Source organism: Mchenga conophoros, linkage group LG5, assembly GCF_057382185.1.
Source record: "Mchenga conophoros isolate Kocher_MC1m ecotype Shallow Benthic linkage group LG5, M_conophoros_male_GT1.1, whole genome shotgun sequence".
NCBI lineage: Eukaryota > Metazoa > Chordata > Actinopteri > Cichliformes > Cichlidae > Mchenga > Mchenga conophoros.
In genome coordinates, this window is record NC_140530.1 from 36,722,449 (window position 1) to 36,735,024 (window position 12,576).

Genomic DNA, 12,576 nt, shown 5'->3' on the forward strand with positions numbered 1-12,576 from the left:
TTGTAATCTCTTGCCAGCAGTTTTTAAGCTTTTGGGAACTAAAGCAGTCATATACCGAACTTCTGAAATCAAAACAGCTTCCCATTCTTTCTTAGAATTAGATTAAAGCTCCTCATTATTTTGGGGTCATATTTTTGGTTTCAAATAAGTCAAAAGTTTTCCTCGGGTAGCAGATGTGAACAATCGAGGCCACAAGCTAAAATGCATCAGTCAAGCAGTAAAGTTGCACTTTAGCTTTTATTACATGCGTTTTTAGTACAGAGCCATCGTTTTGCACTATGTGCATGCTTGACACTGACTTTCTGAGATAAGAATCACATTCTCTGATAAGGAAGTAATCTCAGTAGCCATTGATGATGCATTTACAGATGTGCAAGAATTGCTCATTTCATCCCAGATGTTTTCTTTTGATGCATGCTCAATCATCCAGATAGTTAAATCTCCAAAGGTTGATTCTGTTCACCTGGACGTAGCGTTTTCAGTGGGAGAAACGTTTCGTCACTCATCCAGGTGACTTCTTCACTCTCAGCTGACTGCAGGTTTCCCCAGTCTTGTAAACAGTATATTTGCATAATGACAGAAAGCAGCCCACTGAAGGAACAATGGGCTTTTAATTAAAACAGCATCGAATCCTAGATAAGTCGATACATAAATTAACAAATTCAGGATATTTACAGACACCAGTACTGTAGTCACTGGGTTGCTGCTATACCATATAAGACTTTGAAATCAAACCAGATTTACTTCATTAAGCTATCTAAAATCTAGAAAATAAAAAAAAATTCCTGAAGACTCAGAACAAAATGAAGTCTCACATTACCAGTTTAAATGTGAGTTTCTGTTGTTGTGCAACATGTGAATGGAATACTTTTAAGCAGCTCCACCCAAACGTTCTCTGAACCAGTTACTGCTTGTTTTTTTTATCTTGTCTCCACCCAGTCTCCGCTGATTGGGCTGGTTACACTTGTGCTCTTAGATCATATCCTTGTACACTCCCCCCCATCCCCTTACTCCCACCAACCACACACATAAACACCATTATTAAATGTATGCCAAAATGTATTTCTGAATGTTCCACTTTATGAAAACTAGTTTAGCAGGTACTAAAACAAGGACTGGTGGTGAAGCCTTAAATCCACATCATAACTCTGTTATGTTGCTTGGCCTGTTTTCCATGATAAGCTCAGATGCAGAGCAGAGGACACTCAACTCCTTTCCTCATCTTTTTTTTTTTTTTTTTTTTTTTTTTACAAGTAAGTGATCAACAGCCCATCTAATCACCACCACGGTGTACCCATCTTTTTGCTGCTTCCAGCAGGATAACGTGCTCAGCCACAAAGGTCATCTCAGACTGGCTTCTTGAACATGACAGTGAGGTCGTTGTACTCAAACGGCCTTAAAGTCACCAGATCTGTTTCCAATGAGGCAGCAAAGTTGCATCATTGTGGCAACTGTGTGATGATGTCATATCAATATGGACCAAAATCAGTGGGAAACACGTCAGAACTGGAACCCTGAAACAAGCTGGTTGATGTTGAGCTCTATTTGTAACAAACTACGTGGAAACCTTCCTATTTACGTGTTAAATAACCCCCTGGAAATACTAAAATAGATAAAATAATATAGACTAAACAATAACCCTGTATTAATTAGACTAGATGCCATTATATGAAGTCTTTTGAAGTTATACATTAAACATAAATATTAGTGCAGTCATTATTTTCACTCCCCAAACTAACTTGTATTTTATTTATAATTTTTAAAACGTATTCACCAACATGTCAGTTCATTTTCTTTCGTTTGAGTCTGTCGCCCATTTCATAGCTGTCGATAATATATTAACACAAATTCACCAAACTGAAAATTAAACAACCAGCAACTGAAGAAAAGAAAAAATAAACTTTATTGAACTTTGTAATAAGGTCTTTTTCACAAAATATGACATTAACACACAAAGAAAGTCCAACATATACTCTTAAAGTGGAATTATTAGATTTTAAAGGAAAGGGGGGAACTGGAGCAAGAATAAATCTCTGAAAACAACATAATCTACTGTAATCCACACACGCATCAATAAAATAGTCAACACTGGCCAGAGAACAGAAACCACAGGAAGAACACGAATATAAGCAGGAAAAAGGAAAGCCAACAAGTGTTTTTCTATTCGTCAGCTGATGTAACAAACAAAACTAGAAACACGTGACACTGCATCCCTTTCGTTAGCTAACATTCAGGGACTCAAACATGAGTAGATCCCAAAGGCCGCTGCAGAGGTGTGACTGACGCACACTGAAATGTAAAGTTTGCCGCAGAGTTTGACTTAAGCCAAAGTCTAAATAAAGGAGGATGATACATTGTCAGAGAAGGTCAAGGTCTGGACGTCACATGAATTGTAACTGTACTTTTCCAGAATCAGCTGAGTCACGAGAAGAAGAAAAAAAAAAGTCACTTCAAGTAATTTCAGCCAGCAGAAAGCAGAAGTGGTGGCTCTTTTCCACAATCAACACTTGAAAACACACACACACACACACACACACACACAGAACAAGTTAAACAATACCAAAGAAACTTAATGTTGTGAGAACATTAGAGAGAAGGTTTGATGGCACGACTCAGGAAACAGGACACTGCTGAATATTGTGCATCATTCAAGCCTTTATGGTGACATAAAGCAAACAGACTCCATAATAAGTAGAAAAAGATATTTTAAATGATTTGGAATTGCATGTATGTTTCTGCAGGTAATGTGGCTGGAAGGCACAATTGTTTGTGTTTAACATGCGCTCATCATGTTATTGTTTGGTTAACTGAAAAGAAAAGAATCTCCTTTGGTAAAGTAACCAGAAGCTGCCAGCGCATTTCAGCTCAGTTAGATGTGCAACCCCGTTTACAACAAAGTTGGGATGCTACATACAACTTCATAAATAAATTCAACTAACTGGCAATAACAAAGGATTGGATTCAAAAAGAGCATTGGCAAGATTTAGACGACTTAGAGCTGGAAATGGAGAGCGGTCCGGCACTCTTTAAAAGACCGTGCAAGCAAACAGTTTAAAATATTTGTCAATGTAATAAGCAACAATTTCTTAAGAGCAACAAATCACGATAGCCATCTGGAGACAGTGTATTTTACCTAATATCACAAAAACATTCTGATAAACTGGGAAACTCTTTACATAAAAGGACAAATTAAATATCAGTTTTATACTGGAAAATGCTGCATGGGCTCAACAACACTGCTGGACTCTATATTAATATAGAGTTCATCTTATTCCAGGATTTTCTGGGCCCGTGTTTATTTAAGATGGGCTGTGGAAAACGCTCCTGCTGTCTGACCAATCACAATTTAAGGGATCGAGCCCATCTGAATGTTTGGTACATTAGCGCACACGTTACAGCTAGCATTCAGCATTTTTCTGCAGCTTACACAGCATCCCAGCCCGGTTGGAAATGTGGTTGTAGGACGGGCAAATAAAACCTGAGTAATGACGGGAAAACAACATCTTAATGCCAATTCTTCTGTGTACGTAAACATCAAAATGTAAAGCAAATCATCCCTGTGTGCGAGGCGTGTTTCGGTGAATTGGAACTGGAGTGTGTGCTGAACACTTGTTAACTACGTGGAATTTGTGTGCTCAGGAAACACTTCTGGTCAACTCACATAACACAAATAATTTTAAGGTATAAACCCTCCAGTGATAAATGCTGCACACTTACAATTTGTTCCCATGTAACATTATTTACAAGGTGATACAAGGAAAATACAGGGAATAAAGGATCAAAGCACTTCATCGACCTGCAAACAGCTGCCAGATGGCAGTGGGAAAATGGCTACAGACACTGAGACACCTTAAGATCAACCACTGAATCTGACTGCAGTCACTGTAGAGGCCAGGTAGTTTGGCTGGTGGATAGTAAAGGCAAGAGGGATACGCTGAGGAATGAGGCTGAAAAAAGTACTTAAAGCAGTGAGAAACAGTGGTCTCATGTTTCATTTCTCAAAATAACTAAAGATGGACCCCAAAAAAGAATATGCATATTGCATGCCCATGCAATGCAAGTAAAAAACATAATTTTCACTTGGTAACTGTTCAACAGAACTGCTGAATCAGCACCGCCCTAAAATTCCCAAATACAGGCAACAATGAACCAAGTTACTCTGAGGTTTCTCTTCTTGATTCAAAGAACAAACTTCCATTTCAGCAGAGTGCTGCAGCACGGACGTCCACTATCCAGGCTAGGGTGGTGGTGCAACAAAAGCTGGGTTGTATGGAGGCTGGACTAGGAAGTCTGCGCCTGCAGGTGGAACGTTGGGCTGCGGCTGGGTCGGAGGCTTCAGCGGGTACGCCGGCTGGCCGGGTGTGAACGCAGCCTGGCTGTAAGGCATCTGTTGTGGAGGATGGGCAGGGCCAGCTGGAAACAAAAAAATGAAGTTGGCGTGACAATGAACACAACCTCAACTTCAGCTCTGCAGCTTGAATGTTTCATTTCCCTTTTTAGAAAAACCTCAAAAGACCCACGTCTATGCAACCGCAGTTTCCACCTCTACATTGAATACAGCTGTTTTGCATAATTGCAAAATATTATTGCTAAATCTGAAAACATTTAATGAAACACAATAGTTAATAATGTCGAGCATTTCTTTAAAAAACTCTTTAATTCTATCCGAAAACCTTTGTTTTGCACAGATCAGTTTGAAAAAGCTACACCTTCAGAATATTCTTCTACAATAAAAACTAAACATCTAACCTGCATTTTATAAGTGGCTACAATTAAATTACAGTCATTCAGTCTCAAATCAACAGGGCTTTCTGCTCAAACATCCTTGATTTGCATAAAAAGTTTGAACATTTATGATGATATAATTAAAATTTTAGCATTTTCTGCATTTTTGTGATTAAGAATTCTTTATACTGTTGTGAAAATCACAACAAATACTGGCATGCTTGTTTGTTTGAGATATTTTTGGACAGAGCAGCTCCTTTTCCCAGTTAGAAGCTTCAATCAGCATTTCCTCAAACACACTGTTTTGGTGTTCAAAGCCTATTTAAAGCTAGACCAACACAATGTTTGTTAATTACAGGGATGAGGAAAATTCACACTTACTTGCATCCTGATAAGATGGTGGTGGTCCTGGTGTGAATGGTTGTCCATGGTAGGGTGATGTGGGCATGGACTGAGCTGCATAGCCCGGCTGAGCTGGATAGCCAGACTGAGCTGGATAGCCAGACTGAGCTGGATAGCCAGACTGAGCTGGATAGCCAGACTGAGCTGGTACTGGCTGGTAGGGCATTCCCTGGTAGGACTGCGATTGTCCAGGTACTGCAGTTGGTTGCTGCGGGTAACGCTGAGGAGTGGTGGTGGTGACCACTGTGGTGTGGGTAGTGGTCGCTACCACAGCTGCAATTAAACAAACAAATAGATTAGAAATATAGAAAACTTTGGCTGTTTTACATGCAGTGTAGGAGTACAACTACAGGAGGAATTATTCAGGTATGGAGATAAAAGGATTCAAACTAGTTTCACTTAAAAAAAAAAAAAAAAAAGACATCCTCATAAACCCTTATAAATGTTTATTACACACATAACACACTCCATAGGCATATGTACTAAATCCACATTGGCTTTGTCGTGATTGCCAGTGCAGAAAGATTTAAACACATCAGGAAAAACGATCTCAAAAGAGATTCCAGTAGAGTCAAAGGTATTTGTACTTCCTATTCTGTTTGTATCCAGGAGGATATGAGATAACAGAGGATTACAGACCAACCAACAGCACAAATAAAATGATCCAAATGTCCTGAACTTGTTTGGAACATGCCACCAAGTTAAACACACAAGTAACTTGCCTTGGACAAATATGAGGCAAGAGCTACGCAACTTCTGCAATTAACCAACTGTAAAAACCCAGCTGTCAAGAAAAAAAAAAAAAAAAAAAAAAGAAAACAAAAATAGTTTACAGTTTCGATTCCTGCAAATGGATCTTCTAACACTACAGCTTAAACACAGAAGACAGGATATCCTGGCTGGTAATTAGCCAAATAATTAACAGCCAAGATCCAAAACGTCTTCGATGTGTATCATAATGTATGGATAATATTCTTATAAAGAATGACTGAAAACTGAATATTAATCAGAGAAAGACAAGAAAAGGGTGCAGTCTTAAGTAAACATCCTCGATCATCCTCTCTAGCTTCGCCTAATGAAGAAACAGCCCTGCCATAGTCACACTCAGAGTGTAAACCCATCGCTGTGTAAGCTCAGTAAAAATGAAAGAAAGAGGGGGAAAAAAAACCACCTGGGGGTGTAACGAAGATGTTCTTCAACATCTTCACGACCACTTCCTGTAAATGACGTAGGATGGCTTTCTTTTCTTTCTTTTTTTTTTCTTTCCAGTCTGTGGTTGTCATAGAAACAATGAGTGGAGCTCTGACTTCCTGGATTTGATCCCATCATACCACTGGAACTGAGGCAGCCAAGGAAGCCAGACTGCGTTCCTCACTTGCATTTTAGCCTCTCCGCCAGAAGACTGTCGCCTAACAGCAAAACATTAACCAGCCGACTGACAAAGCTGACAGGAGGTGCAAGAACTGGGAAGAGCGTTCATTATGGTGAATGCACGTCTCTGTAAACATAAATATGGACGTGTGGAGTCAGATGCTTTCCTCTATTGAGCAGAATTTTTTTTAAATTCTTTTTAGGGAAGCCGATCAAGATGTGGCCATGGACATTAGCGGTTTCAAAAACACAGGATAGTAGAAAGAACTGTTTCAGGGAATTGTGGAATTAAGGAGGATAAAGTGGAATACAATGTTTATAATCTACCGCAGATAAAGAGTTGAGCGCTGCATTCTTGGCAAAATAATCTGTCAAAGTTTTCTCTTTCCTATTGAAGGCCGGTGCCCTCTTCACCTATATGGGAGATTCCTCTTTCTCTCCTCGTTTCTCCTTCACTAACTGAGAAATGCAACAACCTCCTCCTCTGTATATTTAAGCCTGTGATTTTGATGTATTTTTGAGGAAAGTAAATAAGGCACATTAAGTAGAGTTACAGGTAGAAAAAAGGCCAGTTCACCAGATATTTAATGGACAAGACTGATGATGTGGGATATTTTCATTACTCTCAAGAAAGCCAATGAAAAGCCCACAATGTTCCATCTTCCCTACACAGTGTGTGACATCACACTTCCCACTCAAATACCAAGGGTTAAAAAAAAAAAGAAAAAGGTCCCAAAAGAAACCTGTTTAGTTTAAAAATGTGTCAAATATTCATCTGCATTTTCTGGACTAAACAGTGACGCTTTCAGGAACTACTTTCAGCGGTCTTTGTCTGTTGTGAGGAAAAAGTGGAACAGGAGGAAAAGGGATAAACTGGAATTTACATTCAATGTGAATGTGTTATCGACAGATAAATAGACGCCTTTGGAAAAACATCCATCCAAAAGGAAAAAAAACAAAAAAAAAAAAAACGATGCTTTATGAGAGAAATCAAAGAAGGTGAAGAGGAAAGTAGTAGTTAGCCTGGGTCAACTATTTATATGATAGAGAGAGCTTCACGACATCACAAAAATGATTTGTGATCTAAAAATAAAGAAACAGTCAAACTTCTGAGGTGAGAGAAAAGAATAAATGTTACATAAGCTACACTTAACCTATGTGGTTATCACAATAAATCTGCATTGCACTGAATTCCTAAGCAACTTCAAACAGTCTCGCTATGTTAATACGACACTGGGAAATGCTATTTGCTGTCTTTAATAGTATAAGTTTTTCTTGGTTTGCTATGTGAGTATTTCCCCCAAAAACGTGTTGATCATACTGACTAACAATCTGGTGTATCCAGGAGCCTCGTTTAGAGTGGTGCCAACAGCAAAATAAGGCAGTAGGTCACCCCGTGGAGAGGGGTCAAAGTACGATCCATTGAGGGATCGCTAACACAAACAGAGAACACATCCAGATATACCACAGTCCTCTGCAAAGTGTTGTGATGATGCCAAAGTTGGTTTAATAGCATCAGTTCATTTCTGGCTGTAGTTGGGTGAGATTTGAGAGTGGAAAAAATATATAAAGACACTTAGGACTTAGGAACGCTGGAGTTGTGGTTAAACAGACATAAACACCTGTGCAGGTGACTCCAAGTAGGGCTGGGCCATATCATACTGTTCACGGTAATACCGGTAAAATGTTGGGCAATGATAAGAAAATGAAATATCGCAATAGAATATGGATAAAACACGCATGCGCAGAGCCTTTGTTTTCATACGCACATGGCGGAAAAAGCATGGCGGTGACGGAGAATGAGGAGAGCGAAAGCGGATCGTTGAATGAAACTGATGAACCAGAACTGGTTTGTAGAAATGCTGCAACTTCACTGGTGTGGAACTGGTTTAGCCTTTGTCCGTCAGATACACAACAAAGCACTATTTTTGGTAGGGCATGCTAGCGGGCCGTCGTTATTACCGTGTTGTTTGGAAAATACGGCGCACTTAAAATCAATCCTTTGATTTTTCTGAAAGTCGACAGCGCCCCTTATAATCCCGTGTGCCTTATGTATGAACTCTGGTTGTGTTTACTGACCTCGAAACGATTTTATGTGCACGGCGCTTGAAAATCTGTTAAATGTTTCAGTCCGACTTTGCTGAGCTACGAAGCTGCACCGCTTGATGGATTGTCTGAGCATTACGGCTATCGTAGGCAGGAGCCTCGCGGAGTGATACGTACTGAGCTTCAACATAATGTTACCGTATTGTGTGTGTATAACCTGTTTTTAAGTTTTGTGGATATTATACATGGTTATGCTGAGGATATGTCGGCCAGTTTCCACTGGAAATGCCTTTTGGTTAAACTGTCAGCGAGAAATTTGCATTTGCACGGTAAAATTTTTTATATCGCTTTAATGCACTTAGAAAACAGCTGCTTGTTCAAGTAAAAATACATTGATGGGTTTTTTGCACTAATAAAGTTGTGGAGTTGTAAAGTATTTTGTCTAGTGTCAGTTATATCGATATACAAATTTTCAAATGTATATCGTGATAAATATTTTTGGTCATATCGCCCTGCTCTAACTCTAAGCAACTTAAAGCTGGTGTTTCCATTTGTGGGAAACTCAAAGTACTCAAAGTAAGCAGATTCAAAAGTCAAGTAAAGACATGACCCCTGAAGAGAAACAAATAAAGCAGCATCGTAGTTTGGCACCAACTCTAAACAGCAATTATCTTTAATGACATGCTGAGTCATCGTTCTGAGGGGTAAACTCTCACCAAGAGAATCACTGAAAAGCCAAAACTTGTACAACAAACCAGAGAAACACAAAGTGAGAATGAGGAACTTCACAGCTCTGAAGGGTTCACAAAGCCTCTGTATACTGTAGTGATTCTGAAACATTAGGTCAGGTGGTGCACTGTGCCTCAGCTGTGATGTTAGTCGTCAGGCTACATTTTGCAATAATGAAAGTCATGTGGTGGGTGGGCCAACAGTCTTCAAATGAGTCCCCTCATGATCTGCTTCAAAAACTACACGGACAAATCCTCCAACTCACTAGAAACCAAGAGTCTGGCTTCTTTAAGACATGGCAAAAAAAAGCAGACATTCGTGTCTATGTAGGTGAGAAGCTCAACAGCAGACTGTTTTTTTAAAAAGTGTTGCTTGTTGGCCGAGAGCAGACAACCTGCAAAAGTGCAGCAACATGTTGCAGATGCATCAGCACGGGCCTACACGCTGTCTACATACTAAAAATAGGAAGTGTCACCGCTAAAGGTTGTGGTTACTTTACGTGCAATAATTGCCAATAAGTAACAATTACTTCAATGTGTCAGAAATCCCCTGAACTGTAGAAGATTCTCCCAGTGCCATGAAAAAGCTTCTTGAATCAGAGACCACATGAGGTTTGGGATGTGCTGTAGACGAGCTTAGGTATGTGACTTGTGTAAGCTTGTTCCCCGAGTCTGCAGAGAAAATGTGCATACACGACAGTATGACTCGCGCTAATGGGTCCTCGATATAAAGGTGATAGAAAGATTTAAAAGCACCAGTCGTGCAACGCGACTAATGCCGTTACATTTATTTATCTAAGGCCCTCGTTATACTTTTTGCATCTCCGAGTCTTCCTGGTCTGACTGATGTAATCATCACACAGTGAGCGTCCACGTGTCTGCCAGCTGTTTTCAACTGCACTGACCTTTCTGCAGGGTCTTCACATTACAATGCACCAGCTGAATGAGCTGAACTCAATTCAGCACATTAACTCTTCATAAACTGCTACTGGTAAGAGCAGATGCTACAATTAGACCCTTATTGCGGCCCTTGGGAAAATATATTGTCCATTCTTGGCTTAAACAATCAAAGACAGAATTAGTAAAACTTACGGCGTGGTTTGCGGCACATGTTGTACAGGCAACAGCAGGGGCAGACGCAGCAGCAGATGAAGATGAGTACAAAAATGATGGAGCCCACAATACCAGCCACCATGGGTAACGTATTATCGATATGATACTCATAACTAGCACTGTTGAAGCTATCAACATTATTGGAGCTGAAAAGGAAAAAAAGAAATTAGTATGAAAAATTGTCTTTACATGACATTAACTTACTACAAAACAGAAAAAGGAAACATTTACAAGTCACCAAGTCAAATTTAACCATTTTAGGACCTTTTTAAAACTGGAATTAATCACAAACCCAAAGTATGATGAAATAATTAACAAGGCCATCATGTATTTACTAGTACGCTACAATTTCCAGACCTTCAAAGCACTACACAACAAAAACAACTCCTGATACTATAGTTCAAGTAGAACCACGGTGCTGCCTCCCTTTCCTCAGAGTTTGTGTTTGCAGGTGTGTCACCTTTCATAAACCAGCAGAAAACATACAAAAGGTCCTTTTTCTGGGCTTTGGGAGATATTTTTATGAGAAGCTGAATTCACTGTAGTTCAGTGGTTTCAAAAAGAACAGATAACCTGTCAGTGCTACAGCAGGCATGTGGAGGAGTATGGTCTATTAATCTTAGGGATAATGTGAATGAAGGCCTCGGTGCAAGCTGTAGCTGACTCACACTTCAGCTCTATGCTGGTGGTCGTGCACAGGAAAACCTTACTTCCTGTTTCTTAACGGCCTAAAACACACACTTGGCTGTAATTACACAGAGAAAAGGGGGAAAAAATGAAACCAACATCGAAAATAGATTGAAGGAGAAAAACATACCACTTTTTTTGGTCATCTTCTTTAAAACGACTGTAATAACTTGAACAACAATATCTGTAATAGCAGTTCCCACAGCAATATCCTGAATAGCATTTCTGGACACTTTGGCCCGTGTAGGCCAGGCAGTCGTCCCCTGCTGTAACAGAGCAGAAAGAGGGGCAGCAAAAATTAGCTCAATCGTCAATAAATCATTTCAAATAAATCAATTAGTTTAATTATTAGTTATGAAATTTCACTTTTCAGCACTGCAACTTGGTGACTTTTGGGAAACTGTTGATTCACCTTCAGTTTCATTTCAGAGGCTGTAGCTCTGGGTGTTGTTGAAGTCTACGACACTGTACAGAGACGTTTTCACACCCTTATTTATCCTCAGTTTAAAACCCCGCTGTTTCCACTTTGTGGGTACTTTGGATGATGTAGTTTCCACTGCTGCCAAATTATCTTTCACATGTTTCTTATACTACAACCGAGCTGTACCCTGCTCTGTACCTAATTAACTGGCAGCTTTTGCGACCAGATTATGCTTGATGGTAACTATGAGCTGAAACGTTAGAAAACAGCCGTACGTAAACCCCCATTACCGTGCACATGGCTTTCAACAAATAAAATGAGGCTGTAACAAACTAATCTTTCGGTCTTTTTAAAAGGTTTAAAACACGAGCTGTAACTTTAACGACGACCGTCTGTGACATCGCCCAAACAGCGGTCTAATATCGATGTGACGCTAACATCACAGACTGCGTGGCGGCCTGAGACAACACGCAGTTCGATAGCTAATGCGAACAGCGACCGTTTACAGATTAAAACAGTCAAACTTACCGGAAACACAAGGGAACAGGACCACATACAAAGCCAACGCAACAATAGTGGACAGGCCTGGCGCCATGTCTACTCCAACACTCCCGGATTCAGTCAAGGAACTGAGAGTCTTCGACAGCTCCGGAGGAGGAGGAGGGGGTGTGATGGACTCTTCGACTGCGGCAAAGCTCGTCTATTCCCGGAGCTGCCTCGCTCGGTTCATGTTCCAGCCCACTGCCAAACTGTTTCTATTCATGGACTGTTTATAGGGCTTTGGAGTTGACGTCACGCCGCAATGCATTGTGGGAGCGCGGCACCATATTCGGGGTCTACGAATCAAATCAAACACACTGTGTTGGAACGACGATTACAAGATGCTTAAAAGTAGCTCGTGAGCATATTAATACGTCTTTATACGCAGTTTTTGGCTACGACCGTAGATGTTCTGTATAAAAACGTTTTACGAAGCGTGAAAACTACAATAAACACGGAAAAGAACTTAACTATAACGGATGTTTTTAAAGCGGCTGCAGACAATGTGGCAGACCTCCACAGGAAGTACTTCCGCGGCGGAAG

At 40.2% G+C, this 12,576-nt stretch overlaps 1 protein-coding gene across 1 annotated transcript; it reads right to left on the reverse strand.

Moving 5' to 3' along the window:
* Positions 1-1,880: 1,880 nt before the first annotated feature.
* Positions 1,881-12,250, reverse strand: LOC146575037 (uncharacterized). Its single transcript, XM_085275237.1, has 5 exons — positions 12,022-12,250; positions 11,203-11,338; positions 10,365-10,531; positions 5,107-5,400; positions 1,881-4,413 (listed from the first exon to the last, which is right to left on the reverse strand). The coding sequence occupies exons 1-5, from the start codon at positions 12,086-12,088 to the stop codon at positions 4,238-4,240; spliced, it is 840 nt and encodes a 279-aa protein (XP_085131363.1). The 5' UTR covers positions 12,089-12,250; the 3' UTR covers positions 1,881-4,237.
* Between the last annotated feature and the right edge of the window lie 326 nt (positions 12,251-12,576).